Consider the following 16,725-nt stretch of genomic DNA (forward strand, 5'->3'; position numbering starts at 1 on the left):
CGAGCAAATATCCGGACTCTTAGCATCCGCCGGGCATTCAGGGTTCCTTAGCGCAGTGAAAGACTGCAGTCGGTCCCACAACGGGCCCGGCCGCCAGGATCGGGTCCAGAAACAGCGGTCTAAAGGGAGGTTTTCTTCCCCTGGGAGAAATGTCCTATGGGTTAAGGATCCGAAATATAAAGAAGTCCCATTTCGCTCCACGTGATGCGTTACGTGCCTGGTCACGTTAGCCTTTCACCCGGGTCAGGGTCCCCGTCACCCGGCGATCAAGTTAGGGAGGGAGGGAGGGAGGGAGGGGAGGAAAGATGATACCAGAGGATGACTGAGGGGAAAGGGGGAAAAAGTGAGAAAAGTCTACTGTAGAAAGATGCAAGAGATGAGCAGGTGCAAGGCGAGCTGTGTGCTGCGATCATAGTCGTGGGTTACACTTTCGACATGAGAGGGAACGAGTAAGTGATGGAAAGAGAAATGAAACTGGAGAAGGGAGCAATCATTGTTGTAGCACAATTCAATCATACTGATCTCCTCAGGTGATTCCCACCTCCCTCTTTAAGGCAAGCAAGGCTAGAAAGATGGAGAATGAAACGGGAGAGCTGAAACAGAGATGAAGAAGCACAAGGGTGATGATAGCGAGTGCGGTCGAGGGGTACAGAGAGGGAGAGGGAGAGAGTTGGAGTGATTTCTCCCTTCCTTTACCTCAAGCAAGATCCCCTTCTCTGTCCACAGATCATTTTATATACCAATCATGCCACGAGTCTCTGTCGAGCTTTTACTCTTCCCTTCCAGTACCCCGCCTCCCACCTTCCTCTTCCCTCTTTGATGGCATGAAAGGCGTGAGATGCAGGCATGAAGGCTGTCTGCACTCAGGAACAGATTCATGACAGGGATCAAGATTCGACTTTGAAAGCAGGTGTAGCAAGGTGGTTGGGGTCAATCTTGCTGCAGCCTCTGCATCAGGGCATCGGCGATATGACACTATGTCATCATTAAAATTGGAAGCTGATACGATTCAAAGCGGCATGACTGAATTGACATTTGTATTGATACCTCGCAACTTAGATAACTTGATCACATAGATAACTTGATTACTTGGATAACTTGATAGCTCGATTACTTTCTCCACTCACACTACAGTCACCATGTGCTTCCCTATCGACCAACAAGGCTTCCAGCCGCCCTCAGTCGTCTCAAGCAAACATGAAGGGGAGGCCATATTGAAGCTTTCCCGTCAGGCTGGTGGCAGGAGGTTCCTGATATGGTGGCACGTTGTCGCTGGGAGCCTCGTGCACCTCCGGAACCGCGACCTCCTCATCTCTCCCTGTCCTCGCAGCCTCACGTGAAGTCGGTTTGGCGGTCGGCAAGGAGTACTTGTAGATGAGCAAGCCGATGCCGAAGACAAACACGGGGATCAGGACTGACAGCAGGACGATGAGCATGAGCGAGGGTCCACCGGTATCCTTAGCCTCGACCCCCGGCGGGGTAGTCAGAGGGACTTCCTTGTCAGCCGCCGTGCTCGAATCAGGAGCAGAGGTGCTTTCAACTTCAGCCTTGCTCGTTGCTGGGGAGCTGCTGGTGCTTTCAACGACGGTCGTGTTGCCAGCGGTGCCAACGGTGACGATGCTCAGAGTCGCTCCTTGGATCACCTGGACATTGATGCTCTGCTTGCTCAACTCCGCGCTGAGGGCTGACTGCGTCAGCTGCTTGCTCACCGACTTCCAGTCCGCGTTCAGGTCGAGCAGGATCTTGATCACCAGGTCGGAGCTGACCAGGAGCAGCCTCCTGGCAGGGGTCAGCTGACCACCCTGGCCCTCCACCTGTACACGATCTGAGCTCACATTGACGAGTCTAGCGACGGAGGCGAGCAGGGTCTGCCTCAGAGCTTCTGCTGTTGCATTCTCGCTGCTGATACGGACGGTCATGGTCACCTGCAGCTGCCCCTGCCTGCCGCCCGCGGCACCGGAGGGGAGACAGAGCGCGTCCTGCTGAGTCGATCCTTCAGCGCAGCCCACGAGTTGCACCTCTCCTGCCGAGCAGTTCTTGCACACCCTGCAGGATCCTGTTGATCCTCCTCCGCACGCCGACCGGTAGAAGCCTGAGGCACAGCTGAGCTGAGAGCAGGGAGAGCATCTCCTGTCTTGCTGCGACGTGCACGGCTGGACCTGATACTGACCCGCGTCACAGGTCGAGCAGGTCACACACGATCCCTTCGACTCGTTCCCGCAGCCCTGCAGGTACTGCTGCTGGGAGCAGTTCTTGCTGTAAAGCTCGCAGTCGTAACTTTTTGGGTCGCCGACCACAACGAGGCTAAAATCCTGGGGGGCAGTCGACTGCATCAGCCTCCTCGAGTCCAGCTGGCGGAGGCTGCACTTACACGTCACAGTCTCTCTGGTCAGGTCCACGAGCTCCACTTCACAGGCATCGCTCTGAAAGCTGTTGTTGCTCCACCTCAGACACCTTGCCGTCAACCGATCCGATCGCAGCGCTGACAGCAGCGCGCCCCTCCTTATGGGGGTCGACACCAGCAGGAAGCCCAGCTGACGCGTCGCCGCCTGCCGCACGGAGGCGCCGAGGAGGGGAGAGAGCGGAGAGGAACCGTTGATCAGACCTTGAAACAACTTGTAGACCCGCACCGAGACCGAGGTGGTATCCTGGGTCGCAACCTGACCAGAGGAAAGACGAAAGCCAAAAGAAACATTCTTGGTGGAGAACAAGCCTTCCAAGACTGTCGGGACACTCACAGCAAACGTCCCTGCCTGCACCTGCTCCTCGGTCTTGAGGAAGACGGCTTGCGCGATGTTGGGCTTGACCAGCGCGAGCTCCTGTCCTACCACCAGAGTGTCCAAGAAGCCTAGAGAAACAGCGAGCAAGGTCGACTGCATGCGGTTGACCAGCTGAGCATCGAGCTGCGAGTAGCTGGCGAAGTACCACGACATGGCGTCACCAAACAAGTCAAGCGAGTGCGACAGCATGTCCTGGCCGACCTGACCCGAGTACCTGCGGACAAGGCCTTCAGCCAGCTGCGTCGCCTCCTCGACTGACGTGTTGCTCTGAGCACGACTCTCGCTGCTTGTGCTGGCCAGCGTGCTCAGGGAGTCGGAGAAGAAGGACTGAGTCATGGGGTAGGACGCGTAGGCCTGCCTCGCTAGGGTCAACATGTAGACCACGAGGGAGCGAGCGACAGCTTCGCTGGTCGAGTTCGAGCTGATCTGGTTGGTGAGGTCGAGGGATACCGAAGTCATGAGCTGGTTCAGCCCTGCCATGTCTTGCGTCTGCGACTTCTCCAGCAGGTCGCTCTTGATTCCCGTCCAGTCCGTGCCAGCCGCTAGCAGCCGCCTGCCGCTCGCCGCAGTCGTCACCAGGTCCTGCAGCACAGGCGTCGCGGCTCCTCTGCTGTCTCGAACGATGGCGTTGATCTGGATGGCAGAGCTGGACGGCAGCCTGAGGCTCAGGAACGGGAGAGACGTCGGCTGGAACCACTTGCTCACCAGCTCTCCGTCCTGCACGAACGAGAAGCCAAACTCGTAGGATGGAGGAGCGTCGGTGTCAATCCAGTTGGTGCACGTGACCACGAATTCGTCTAGTAACGGCCTCCCGTCCTTCCTGCAGTCGCCGGAGCTCGAGGCGACGCAGGCAGCACAGGATCCTCCTTGAGGTGGCGTGTTGACCTGGAAGCTCGTCGACGACGTCCCGACACTCCCGTTGACAAGGCAGTCAAGTTTGACAAGGTAGACTGAGCCTGAAGTGAAGACGGATGTGCTGGTCTGCACCAGGAAGGTAGCGCCCTTCTGTCCGAAAGGAAACACCCCGGTTGCCTCGTACGGCACGTTGAGAGTCGGTTGGATGGTCCAAGTGTAAGAAGGAGAGGGGTAAGGGCAGGAGGCCTGGAAGACAACAGTCTCTTGCTGGTTCACTATCCCAACAGCGCCGTCAAACGCCGAGATGCTCGAGGTGATCATGACCGTGGGTACGAACCCCTTGACAACCTGGACGTTCTTGCTTGCTGTGGAAGGTGTCTTGGCGCCCTTTGACGCCATCAACAAGAAGGTATAGAACAAGTCTCCTGTCGCTGACAGCGAGCCAGCCGGCAAGGTAACCTGAGGTGTCTGCTGCTGCCCCAGCTGGAGGCCAGCGATCTGGCAAGGTTGGGAGACGAAACCGTCGGAGAAGTAACAGCTCCAGAGGTAGGAGAGCCCTTGATCCGCCCCCTTCCTCAGATCCAAGTCTCTAGAGCCGCTTCCGTCCAGCTGCAATGCCGAGCTCTCCGACACCTGGATCAGATCTCCCCCAGCTATGGAGGCCACGAGCGGCAGGTTGCCGGTCACGATGGTGTAGCGAGCTGTCGTCGATACCGAGCTGTCTCCCAGCATGCTGACGGTCAGGTCGAACGTGTACGTGCTGCCAGCTTGCAGCTCGTACTTGGGTATCCACAGTTGTGAGGTGCTGCTGGGAATGTAGCTGGGAGACACGGTGGGGCCGGAAGACTGTGTCCAGCGGAATACCATGTCGTTCTTGGCGACAGGGCAGGAGGAGAAGACGGCAGTGGCGGTGAGAGTCACGTCCTGGTCCACCAAGGTGGAGAAGGGAGACTGGGGAGCGAAGACGACGGTGGGAGAAGGGAAGGCCTTCTTCGTCACGGACACCACAGCCTCCTTGCTGGAGAAACCCAAGAAGTCCTTCACTGTCACTCCGATCGTGTACGTCTTGCCTGCTGTCGTCATCTGCGGCACGCCAGCGTCGAACTGCACAGTGCTGGTGCTGGGGAGGAGGTCGGTGAGGAACGCGTTCAGCCCGTCGTCGTTCAGACACCTCCAGCTGTAGCTCAGCTGCCTGGCGCTCTTGGAGAGAGCTCGGAGGGTCAGGGGAGAGCAGGGGTCCACCTCTTGAGGGGCGCTGACTTGCACGGAAGGATACAGGGGCGAGACTGGCGTCCCGACCCTCACAGTCTCCAGCATTGGCATCGAGACTTGGTTCTTCGACCGGACGCCCCTGATGGTGACGGCTGACCCTGGCAAGACGGTGGCTCCGGCGGAGAGGAAGATGTTGAAAGATTGATCCGAAGTCCAGACGCACTTTGGAGCTGTCTGCCCCAGCAGCCCAGCGTCACTCCCCACGATCTCACTGCAAGACTCGGAGGAAGCGAACTTGACCCTCCCGTCCGTGCTCTGGTCGAACACGACGATCACGAAGGCCCCGGTCGGATCGAAGTTGGCTGAGACCACCTGGGGGCTGCCCCAGTACACCAAGTCTGTGAGAGCCACCACTGTCGGATCTGACCTCATGGTCACCTGGAACTTGACCGTGGCCGTCCCAGCTGAGAGTGTGCAGGAGTTGCAGGTGAACTGAGGGGGAGTGAGCAAGATGGTGATGATGGTCGCGTTGCAGGTCAGGACGGTGAAGTCAGCTCGGAGAGAGCCTACGGAGACGACGAGCTGATCCTCAGCAGCAGACTTGCTCGTCAGGGGGACGTTCTTGATGGACGCCGTCAATGGCGAGGGGTTCGTCACAGAGGCAACGCAGGCGGCTGAGAGGCATCGGACCTCTCTCCGATCGTCGATGAACTGCATCTGGAACGCCACTGTCCAGCTCAGCATCGAGTTCCCGCTCGTCCTGAGAGTGATCGACCCGTCAAGAGACCCGAAGGTCTGAAGTTGCGGCATGCGAGCTGAGAACAGCGCCCGTTGGCGGTCAAGCACCAGGACTGGGGTCACCCCAGCAGGCAGGTCAGCCACTGCTTGATTCAACCCGACGGTGATACCGAAGGCGGCAGAGCCGACGAGTTTCCCATCAGCCCCGACGCTCGAGCTGATCCACTCGTCAATGTTGTCAACCGTCAATTGTAGGACGTTGTTGTTGCCCTGCTGCTGCTGGTCTGACCAAGTCACAAACCCTGCCTGCGCGGCCTTCCCACCTCCGCAAGCCCCGTTCACGATGCACGTGCTCCCAGGATTGCACATCGGGCAGAAGCGGACGAGTCTGACAGCTGGGGGCGGCTGATAGTAGGTGAACGTAGTCGAGGTCTCTCTGACAAACCCTCTCTGTGCTCCAGCGCTCCCCTGCTTCACGCTGATGGTGGTTTGACCTGAAGTCGCTCCTCCCAGCACCTCTCGTGCTGGAGGGACGATGACCTGGAGCTCGGTGACAGCCGTCGTGCTTGTGAGCCCCACGATGCCGCAGTAGACGGGGCACGTCGGGATCACACAGCGACACTCAACGCTACCAAACGTCAGCACAACCTCAGCTGGGGTTGTCACGACCGGGAAGTTGACGATCCTGAGGGTCGTCATGAGGGATTTGTCGCCCACCAGGTTCGGATAGGTTGTGCCTTGTGTTGTCGCCACGCTGGGCACGATGCTGATGACTGACGGCCTGTTCGCGTAGTCGAAGTAAAACTTCGCCACCTGGTTGTTCAATCCGTTGGCTACCACCCCGACTGCACTTCCAGCGCTTGCAGCTGAGGGAGCGACGTAAGCAAGAGACACAAGATTCGATGCGAGATTTTGACTGAGAGGCAGGACCTCGACGTTGGTGCTCTGCACAGAGACAGTGATGGAGGAGGAGGAGTTGATAGACAACAACCCCCAGGCTGACACATTCATCTTGATGCCTCCGTCCACCGGGCAATCGATCGGGTTGACTTGAGCAGGAGGGATGAGGTAGAAGAAGTCTTGATAGCCGACCTTGTGAGTTCCGTTGCTTATCTCCACCTCACTCGCTCCTGGAAAGGACCAAGGAGGAACAACAAAGTCCACCTGCAGCATCCCGTTGACAAGTCTTACCCTCACGTTCTCAGCTCGCAACGTCGCAGACTCGACTGCGAAAGTGACGTTGATACCTGGTGCGTCGGCCTTGCACTGAGAAGACAACAAGCAAGCAGGGATCAAGTTCTCCAGCATGGCCGTAGCCGTAGAAGATTGAGCGAGGCAGCTAGTATCGCTCGGTTGCATGCAGATGTACTGCGAGGATGGCTGGAAGAATCGGATCTTAGGTTGATTGCTCGCTAGGTAGTCAAAGCTGTAGGAGATCGAGATGTTGTGGATCTTGATCACAACTTGAACCGAGCCAACGAAGTTGTCAACAGCCGGCATCGTGAGAGTCAAGTCCACGACCGAACACTCGGGATACAGGCAGTTGGGGTTTCTAGAGCTTACGGTGTTAACTGCCACCGGTCGCGACTGATTCAGTGATATCTGGAGAGAGACTTCAAAGTCACCACGGGAGGCCCCGGGCTCGAGGTACTGCAGGGAGACTTGCAGGTCAGTCGCCGAGTCCGACGCTCCTGACGTCGGAAAGGATCGCAGGAACTTTGGGGGAGGAGTAGGCTGGACCATGACCTGCACGCTCGCTCCTCGCTCACACAGAGCTCTGCTCGTGCAGGCCTGCGAGCTCAGCCCGTACCGAGCACACACGTCGTCAGAGACGCGGTAGCATATGGACACTGTCAGCGCACCCACTGACCAGCGCGAGGACGGAGCAGGAACTACCAGCAAGACGCGCGTGCTGGTCGAACTGGAGGAGATGATGGAAGTCACAGCGACGTTGTTCAGCTGGAATGACGTGGAGTTGACGTTGAAGACGATCGCAGAGGAGTTGAACGGAAGCTTCAGCTGGGGAACGTTGCCCAGCTCCAATTGGAGGCTCAAGTCCTCAGTCCTCAACACCGTTGAGGGGAAGAACGACTGGACCCGCGCGGCTCCGCTGAGCAGACCCAAGTACTGATAACGGAAGGAGGCGGCTCTGACGATCGCGCCCAAGGTCAAGGTCAGAGTGACAACAGCGACTTGGTCCTCGTTCTTTGGCAACTGCGGCATGTTCATCACCAACGAGCCGCTGGAAGCCAGCAGGGTAGAGCTCCGTGCCATGGTCAAAGTGTCCGGGGCAAGGAGGAACTGACGGCCTTGGACGTTGACAGCGATCAGCAAGTCGGCAGGCAGAAGTGCTGGGAAGTTGCTGAACTGAACGAGGACCTTGTTGTTCCCCGTGACCATCCCGACACTCTGATTCACTGAGAGGATGGTAGCCTGCGGCACCAGCGCATCCTGGACGCAGTATGCAGCGTCGCAGGTCGCAGCAGAGTCTCCCTGCAGGAGCAACACATCGGGAACTGACTGCATGCCGCAAAACGTCTCATAGTTGCAAGGAAGGAACGTGCTCAAGGAGAACTGGTACGAGCTCATAGCTGGGCCCTGCGGAAGGAGCAGGAGGAGAGGAAGATCTCCGAGGGACGTCAGGGGAGGAAGCATGACCTTCACCTGGGTCCGGTTGCAGTAGGGAACCTCAGGTGGGCAAGAAACAAGGTTGTTCACGGAGAGAACTTGTGACAGAAGGCCGCTGACGGTGACGTTGAAGCCTCCGGAGCCTAGAGTTTGCGGGAAGTTTGCAATCAACAAGGTCACCACTGTCTTGTAGCTGATGGACCTCCCCAGCACAGTGACTGACACGGGAACAGCTTGGGGGGCCAGGCTCATGATCTTCAGGGCAAACCCATCGAAGAACGTGTAGGAAAAGTTGACGGTCTTGAGAAGACCTCCGGCCGTCACGTTCACCAGCACCGTCACGTTCTCAACGAGGGGATAGTAAGGCATCTTGACTTTCAGCCTGGTGATTTTGTCGTCAACCCTGACCGGAGCTGAGACGACACTCGCCTTGAAAGTCTGATTCCCAACAACACCCACGCTCACCGAGGAGAAAGTCTCCCAAGGGAAGTTGACTAGGTAAACATCCTCGAACAAGGTTTCGCTCTTGGCTGGGCCCTGCCTTGGTAAGGGGTCGACCACCTGGAGCAAACTGGTGTCTTGCTGGAGGAAGTTGAAGCTAACCGTGTCACAATTTGTTCCACAGCCTGTTGGGCTGACAACCACGACCACCTGACCAGGAACGCTGGCAGGGGTCACGATGCTGAGGACACAGGAGAGAGGCGAGGAGAGGACGGACACGGCGAACGTGCCGGCAAGCTTGTCGCATGTCGTCGCTACAGGGGCATCGGAGAGCGCAGTTGAACCGAACTGCACAGAAAGACATTGCGAAGGGACATCAATACAGTCTTGAATGGCAGACGGATATCGGAAATGTGAGATGTCCACTCGCACTGCCTGGCATCCCGTGCTGGGTCCACTGGTGACTGAGACGGAGCTGAGTTGCTGGGGGTAAAAGACGTAGGTGTAACTGAAGTTGACAGCCTTGAGTGTGCTTCTAGATATAATCGACGCCACGACTGTCTCCTGCGTGCTTGCACCAAGATTGAACGATGGAGGGAACAGTCTGACCTGCGTGACATCAACGACAGACCTCAGCAGCTGCCAGTTGGAGGCAGGAAGATCTTTCCCAGCCAACCGAAGCGTGAGATCGCTGGACAGGACAACAGGAAAGTTCGCTATCCCGACATCGATTGAGTTGCCTCCTGTGTCAGGCCCCTGAGTGCTCGAAACAAATTGGACATACGGCAGCTTGTCGTACAAGTCAAACGCGAAACAATTCGTGACAAGGTTCTTGCACACTCTCTGACAAGAACTCTGCTCACAACAAGTCGTCGGGCAGTCTTCCTTTCCATACACCAGGATCCCTCCGATCGGTCCAGCAGTCACCCCACCTGACACGTTGGCTGGCACGCTGAACTTGATCACTCCTGACTGTGTCGCGGCATCGACCGAGACGAGGTACGAGTCGATGCAGTAGGAGTATCCCGAGCAATTGCTACTGTACCGATACCTTCCCACCTTGACAGTGTAGTCAGCACGCGGAACCGATGGGTCGGCGTTCTGTATGAAGAGAGACACCAAGGTAGCGGCGTCTTGTTTGACTTTCACAGAACTTACACCGGAGTCACCGAACTCGTTGGTAATCATGTAAATCCTTGCTTTCCTGTCATTGAAGAAGAGGAAGGATTCATACGTTGCCCTAGCATCCGTATCCCTCGCGAGGTCTTCCTTGGAGTAGTACCTCCTGTGGTAGATCACAACAGTCGCTGGGCCCACGGGGACGCTGTCGCCATTCGGGGAGGAGACATCCACAGTCAAGGGCCCCGCAAGAGAAGTCGCCAGCTGCCTCTGACATGCTTGGACCTGTCCTTCAAGAGAGGTAACATTGCCGTTCATCGCCCACTCGAACATCACCACAACGTCTCCGCATCCGCCCCCTGATGATTGAGTCTCAGGGAAGTTTTGGACGGCAATCTGTATGCGGACAGGGGCTGAGACCCCGCCGGTAGAAGGAAAGATAGAAGAGACTTGAAGGTTGGGAGCAGCGACGTAACGGTAGACGGGAAGCCTCAGCTGCACGGGGTTGGAGTCCTTAGCAGAGTTGGCAGAGATTAGAGGCTGGAGGGTGGTGCTCGTGCCGATCGGAGGGAGGAGGAACTGGATGGTAGCCACGTTGGAACAGTATTGCGAAGCTTCGTACGTCACGCTCACAGCTGCTAAAGTCTGGTTCGTTGAGCTCAACAACATCTGGAAGGCCGTGGTCGGTTGCTCTGCTAACACGTTGGACAAGCGTACAAAGAAGGACGTGTAAGCATAGCGATACCCTGAGCTGGGAAATGAGTCCAGCAGATTGAGAGCTGTCTGACTGATCAGTTCGACCAGGAAGGTGACGTTGCGTCCACAAGGATTGAAGTCGCAAAGGGAAACTTGCACGGGTTGAAACCCGACGGCGGCGAGCGGAGCCTCCACCCGCATGTCTACCGTGATGATCTTCCTGCTCAGATCCAACGATGTGACCAGCACGGACACATTGAGAGTCGCTGAGGCCACGGCAGGGACGGGCAGGTCGTCGAGCTGAGGGGATCGGATGACCACTCGTGTCACGAAGCTTCTTCCGCTGCATCCCGAGGCCGGGGTGACGCTGGCGACCGAAGGAAAATCCCAGCAAGTCCCCCTGCTGCCGTTCCCACACCCAGTCAAGTAAGATCCTGGAGGACAGCGATACTGCGAGCATTCAGCGCAGACGCGATCAGAGACCAGCGAGCATGGCGAGAGCTCGTACTGACTGCCTGAGCAGACGCGGCAAGAGGAGCAGCCTGTATCCGCCGTTGTGCTGCAGTTGGCTGTGAGGTATTCCGAGCTCGAGCAGCTGCTGCATGCCTGACAGGATCCAGCACTGCCGTTGCCGCAACCTTGAACAAACTCCCCGGCATTGCAACGCAAACTGCAGTCTGAGCAGCTTCGATCTGAATCTTGACTGCATGCCGAGCTCTGGTATTCGTTAGACCCGCAGGTCCTGCACTGACTACACTCGCCAGTGGAGCCGTTGCCGCATCCCCATCGGAAGGACTCGTCAGGGCACTGCAACGAGGAGCAGTTGAGACAGAGTCTGTCGACAGAGGTTGAGCATGCGGAAGCCTCGTACTGCCCTGCACCGCAGGTGGAGCACGAGGAACAGCTCCCAGCACTTCCGCTTCCACATTGATCGAGGAATTCTTCATCGCCACAACGACGTGAGCTGCAGTTTTGGCAGATCGTATCAGAGGTCTCGTTGCAAGGAACCGAGATGTACTCGGCTGTCCCGCATGTTTTACACTGTTTGCATGTTCCTGCGAGCATCAACAAGTCAGTCAACATGTTTGTGAGAGAACGATTGAGAGAACGTCAAACAACAGCAGATTTGACTGAAGAGAATATGAAACACAACCAAGGAAAACAGTTTAAGGAACAATATACAATGAAACTCACCATTAAAGCCCCCACCGCAACCGTCAAGATATTCGCCGGGCGAACAAGAGTCGCATTGCACACAATGACCTGAAGAACTTCCGGAACAACCAGAAAGAAATGATCCAGAAGGACATAAGCTGAAATCACACTCGACACAAATAAACATATCAAGAACAGACGAATATTGCACAAATTGACCATGACTACAATCTGGAACATCCCGCATCGAACAATTGGCTCCCGTGTACCCCTCGTAGCACACGCATGCTCCCGTCTGCCCTCCGCACCGCCCGTTCCCGTTGCAGTCCCTCTCCATGTCGCAGACCGCCGTGCATCCCTCCCCGTACACGTCCGCCCCGCAGATCTCCTCCCCTCCTGCTTCCTCCGAGCAGTTGGCTCCCGTGTACCCCTCGTAGCACACGCATGCTCCCGTCTGCCCTCCGCACCGCCCGTTCCCGTTGCAGTCCCTCTCCATGTCGCAGACCGCCGTGCATCCCTCCCCGTACACGTCCGCCCCGCAGATCTCCTCCCCTCCTGCTCCCTCCGAGCAGTTGGCTCCCGTGTACCCCTCGTAGCACACGCATGCTCCCGTCTGCCCTCCGCACCGCCCGTTCCCGTTGCAGTCCCTCTCCATGTCGCAGACCGCCGTGCATCCCTCCCCGTACACGTCCGCCCCGCAGATCTCCTCCCCTCCTGCTGCCTTCGAGCAGTTGGCTCCCGTGTACCCCTCGTAGCACACGCATGCTCCCGTCTGCCCTCCGCACCGCCCGTTCCCGTTGCAGTCCCTCTCCATGTCGCAGACCGCCGTGCATCCCTCCCCGTACACGTCCGCCCCGCAGATCTCCTCCCCTCCTGCTCCCTCCGAGCAGTTGGCTCCCGTGTACCCCTCGTAGCACACGCATGCTCCCGTCTGCCCTCCGCACCGCCCGTTCCCGTTGCAGTCCCTCTCCATGTCGCAGACCGCCGTGCATCCCTCCCCGTACACGTCCGCCCCGCAGATCTCCTCCCCTCCTGCTTCCTCCGAGCAGTTGGCTCCCGTGTACCCCTCGTAGCACACGCATGCTCCCGTCTGCCCTCCGCACCGCCCGTTCCCGTTGCAGTCCCTCTCCATGTCGCAGACCGCCGTGCATCCCTCCCCGTACAACGTCCGCCCCGCAGATCTCCTCCCCTCCTGCTTCCTCCGAGCAGTTGGCTCCCGTGTACCCCTCGTAGCACACGCATGCTCCCGTCTGCCCTCCGCACCGCCCGTTCCCGTTGCAGTCCCTCTCCATGTCGCAGACCGCCGTGCATCCCTCCCCGTACACGTCCGCCCCGCAGATCTCCTCCCCTCCTGCTGCCTTCGAGCAGTTGGCTCCCGTGTACCCCTCGTAGCACACGCATGCTCCCGTCTGCCCTCCGCACCGCCCGTTCCCGTTGCAGTCCCTCTCCATGTCGCAGACCGCCGTGCATCCCTCCCCGTACACGTCCGCCCCGCAGATCTCCTCCCCTCCTGCTTCCTTCGAGCAGTTGGCTCCCGTGTACCCCTCGTAGCACACGCATGCTCCCGTCTGCCCTCCGCACCGCCCGTTCCCGTTGCAGTCCCTCTCCATGTCGCAGACCGCCGTGCATCCCTCCCCGTACACGTCCGCCCCGCAGATCTCCTCCCCTCCTGCTGCCTTCGAGCAGTTGGCTCCCGTGTACCCCTCGTAGCACACGCATGCTCCCGTCTGCCCTCCGCACCGCCCGTTCCCGTTGCAGTCCCTCTCCATGTCGCAGACCGCCGTGCATTCCTCCCCGTACATGTTGTTATTGCATATTTTGATTTCGCTGGTAATACTGGGATCGCTTTGACTTCCATTGTTTGATCGGATCGCTATCAATTTAGGATTGAATGGTGCGTTCAATCTCTGCATTGACACTGATCTTGCTTTTATTTCGAAGGAGTTTAATCCAACAGCCCAGCATAGTAAGACGATTGGGATGAAGTTTCTGGCTTGCTGATTCCGATGCCACATGTTTTTTGTTATTGTAAGCGCGATCACCATTTTCAGCGACACCAGAATATCAAGAAGTCAAACAACACAAGCAGCATCAACAAGATTCAAGACATCTGTCAACCATCCTCTGCTCTCACTCGTGACCCTGACTTCCTGGCATGGCCCCGTACGCCGAGCGCTGCTGCCAGCTGCCATACCTCTACAATATATTTACAATAAATATGTTTTATGTAGTACCGCGATTCAATTTAAAAACTGTTATTCATGTTGAAGTTGACAAATGGGGAGGAGGATAGGGTTCACGTCAGCCATTCATAAGTTTCTCTTTTTACACCCCTCCGATTCACCAAATATTGTTGGTCATTTCCCATAGGGGTAGGGTGGTACAAATCAACATGAGGAGTGGCAGGGTAGGGTGAGGTATTTCTGGCAGCCGTAATAAAAACGACTTGTATGATCAAGAATGATTATTTACCCGAGCAAAATAGATTAACTACCCGAGGGAGTGACCGAACTACATGAAAGAGGAGAAAGGAAAGACGAGCGAGGAGAGTGGAGAGGAGAGAGGAGAGAGGGGAGAGGGGAGAGGAGAGGAGAGGAGAGCAGGAGGATCAAAAAGGAGGAGAGGGAGGGAGGAAGGGAGAGGTGGAGATAAGAATGTAACAAGGAGAGATGACCAAAGTGAATTGAGGCTTAACTTTGAATTGAGGGCATATCAGGTGGAATTTAGGCAGGGGAGAGGCATGTGAAAACGAGGTGGAAGAGCTTTTTAGATATGATAGTATGCAATAATCAAGGAGATGCATAGATTACTTGAAGACGTTTAGACAAAAGTTGCTATGATCCGAAGCAAAACGGAAAACAGGCCCAGAAGGCGCAAACTAGTGAAAGCAAGGAGGATTCGGAAACGACTTGTCAAGGAAAATGTTTGATGTGATGAGAGCATGGTGGTGCTAGAAAGCTGTTATCAGTAACCGTGTCTGAGTTGCTCTCTGATCATGTCCAGGTGCTCTGAGTGAAAATTTTCTCTCCTGTCGGATGTTCATTAAGAACATTCGACTTCTTCTGCGGAGCAGTGTGAAATACCCCCAGCACATATACCAATCTGCGGCATTAGCGAAGAGGAGCATGTCTACAGAAGGAAAGGGTGAGAAGTTATGAGGAGCTGTTCACAATGAAGTCCTTTGTGATCCTTGATGATGGTGACAGGCCCAATCTACAGCAGCATCTGGAATGTCATCGACAAGCAACTGCAACCAACTCACATCGAACTCGTTGACGATTCCGCAAAGCATGCTGGACACGAAGCAATGAAAGGCTCCACTGCCAAGGAGACACACTTCCGATTGAAGGTGGTATCTTCCAAGTTTGAGGGGCTGTCGCTGGTCAAGAGGCACCAAATGGTCTATGCGTTGTTGAACGAGCAGTTTCAGCAAGGGTTGCATGCTCTAAACATTGTTGCGAAGACTCCACAGGAAGTAGAGAAGCGGTGATGTCGAGATTGTACTCTCAAAAAAAATAGATCAAGATTGCTTCACAAGAGTTGACCACGTGTGAGTTGTTCACAAACCTTTTCAACCTGTCACTCGTTGTCATCATGCTGGACAATCTGTGCGTTGTGTCAGGTTGAGATGAACTCACAAGAAGCAAGCGACCTGCTCATGAGACTCAAGGAAAAGGTTGATAAACTCAAAGTACTCCAACTGTCCGTTGAGTTCAGACGATGCGACATCGTACCGTCCAAAGAGTGCGAGAGCCTCTCGGAACGTTATGTAGATCCCCAATGTCTGCACAATGTGCAGAAACTCCATGTGGCCAATGATCGGATGCCCCAGGTCGGCACCTGCTCAGACCTTAGCACGTCAACTCTCTCACGCTGCTGGGAAGACCTGTCCTGGCATAGAAATTGAAAAGTTTCATCATGTCTTTGGGGGCACTCGTGACCTTTGCGGTCACTCTCTCGGCCAGCTGGGAGGTCACAGTCAAAGAGCCAGTCAACAACGGCATCGTTCCATACTTGTCGATTGAGGTCGTCCACCCTGCTCTTCCCCACTATCGCCTGCGCAACACTGTACCTGCCAAGATCGTGTGAGACGACTCCGTGGCAGGTAAGGAAGCGACGTCACCTGTAGATCAAGGGATCATCGGACGTGGGATCCAGGATCCTGTTCGCCGCCACTGAAGTCTTGGAGGAAGGAGCCCTTCTTGACCCTGTGCTTGCCGACCGCTGCAGGATGCTGCTAGCGGTGGTCAGCTGATGAGAGCCAGTACTTGGTAGCCGGGCGAAGGAGGCATTGGCACCAGAATTGGGAGTCTGAAGCCTTTTGGGGCTGCTGAGGTTGGACTGCCTGAGGTCTGAGAACGAGCGTGTCAGATTGGGACTCTCGTCCTCGCTCTCCGGTTGGATCTTCTCATCGTACGACTCTTTGAAGGTGGTAGTGAACATGTGCTTCCCCGTGTAGTAGTACCCGTCTCCAACAGTGACCTGCGACCGGTTCCTCAGAGGATTCTTCCGCTGCGTGATGGACTTGGGGTTCTCCTTCCTCATCCGGTCCACCTTCCTCTGCAAGTCCTCGTAGTAGCTGGCGAGGTTGACCGGTCCTCCCTGCAGGAAGGTTCTTGGCCCCACGTTGTCATCCTCATCTGAAGGATCCAGGCCCCGGAGGCTGCTGAACCCTGTCCCGAGGATGGGGCTCGATGTCATGACTCTGCGCCGGCCGACCCTGTAGTCCATGGTGACGGTAGTATCGAAGTCTGGAGTTGGCGGGCATGCCATCACCGCACCTAGTTCACGTTCTCGTCATGTTCACAGCATCCGTTCTACCTTGCACTCACGTGTAGCAGAAGCAAATGTCAACCCATGGTGAAACTGAAATTTTGGTATGAAGCCTGAATACCCAGGTATCTGTGCAAAATACAGCATTCAGTACGTCGACAGGCGGCATGGCTGCCTCTCACATGGTTCTCGAATCTATAGTTGACTCCGAAGGGTTCCAAGTCTTTGGACTCTGACGACAGAGACATCGAGGTAGGATACAGTAGCTTCAAGGCAACATGCTGCGGGGATGGTTGAAACCCTGCTGAAAAGTCTTGATCAAGGCGTG

The 16,725-nt window shown here is 56.4% G+C and overlaps 4 protein-coding genes across 4 annotated transcripts; 1 reads left to right on the forward strand and 3 right to left on the reverse strand.

Annotated features, from left to right (window-relative positions):
* Nucleotides 1–1,187: 1,187 nt before the first annotated feature.
* Nucleotides 1,188–2,933, reverse strand: GUITHDRAFT_145856 (hypothetical protein; the record flags this gene model as incomplete). The annotated part of the gene is made up of 1 exon (XM_005823207.1): nucleotides 1,188–2,933. One exon carries the CDS (start codon nucleotides 2,931–2,933, stop codon nucleotides 1,188–1,190), a length of 1,746 nt encoding a protein of 581 aa, XP_005823264.1.
* Nucleotides 2,934–11,856: 8,923 nt separating this feature from the next.
* Nucleotides 11,857–12,267, reverse strand: GUITHDRAFT_44169 (hypothetical protein; the record flags this gene model as incomplete). Its single annotated transcript, XM_005823208.1, has 1 exon — nucleotides 11,857–12,267. A coding segment is annotated over one exon (411 nt), but the record flags the coding sequence as incomplete, so codon positions are not given.
* A 2,359-nt stretch (nucleotides 12,268–14,626) lies between these two features.
* On the forward strand, nucleotides 14,627–15,114 carry GUITHDRAFT_79024 (hypothetical protein; the record flags this gene model as incomplete). The annotated part of the gene is made up of 2 exons (XM_005823209.1): nucleotides 14,627–14,768; nucleotides 14,831–15,114. Coding segments are annotated over 2 exons (426 nt in total), but the record flags the coding sequence as incomplete, so codon positions are not given.
* Nucleotides 15,115–15,203: 89 nt separating this feature from the next.
* GUITHDRAFT_145858 (hypothetical protein) lies at nucleotides 15,204–16,645 on the reverse strand (the record flags this gene model as incomplete). The annotated part of the gene is made up of 7 exons (XM_005823210.1): nucleotides 15,204–15,230; nucleotides 15,277–15,464; nucleotides 15,511–15,589; nucleotides 15,639–15,696; nucleotides 15,748–16,405; nucleotides 16,457–16,526; nucleotides 16,580–16,645. The coding sequence occupies 7 exons, from the start codon at nucleotides 16,643–16,645 to the stop codon at nucleotides 15,204–15,206; spliced, it is 1,146 nt and encodes a 381-aa protein (XP_005823267.1).
* Nucleotides 16,646–16,725: the final 80 nt, after the last annotated feature.

This window comes from Guillardia theta, assembly GCF_000315625.1.
Source record: "Guillardia theta CCMP2712 unplaced genomic scaffold GUITHscaffold_112, whole genome shotgun sequence".
Lineage (NCBI taxonomy): Eukaryota > Cryptophyceae > Pyrenomonadales > Geminigeraceae > Guillardia > Guillardia theta.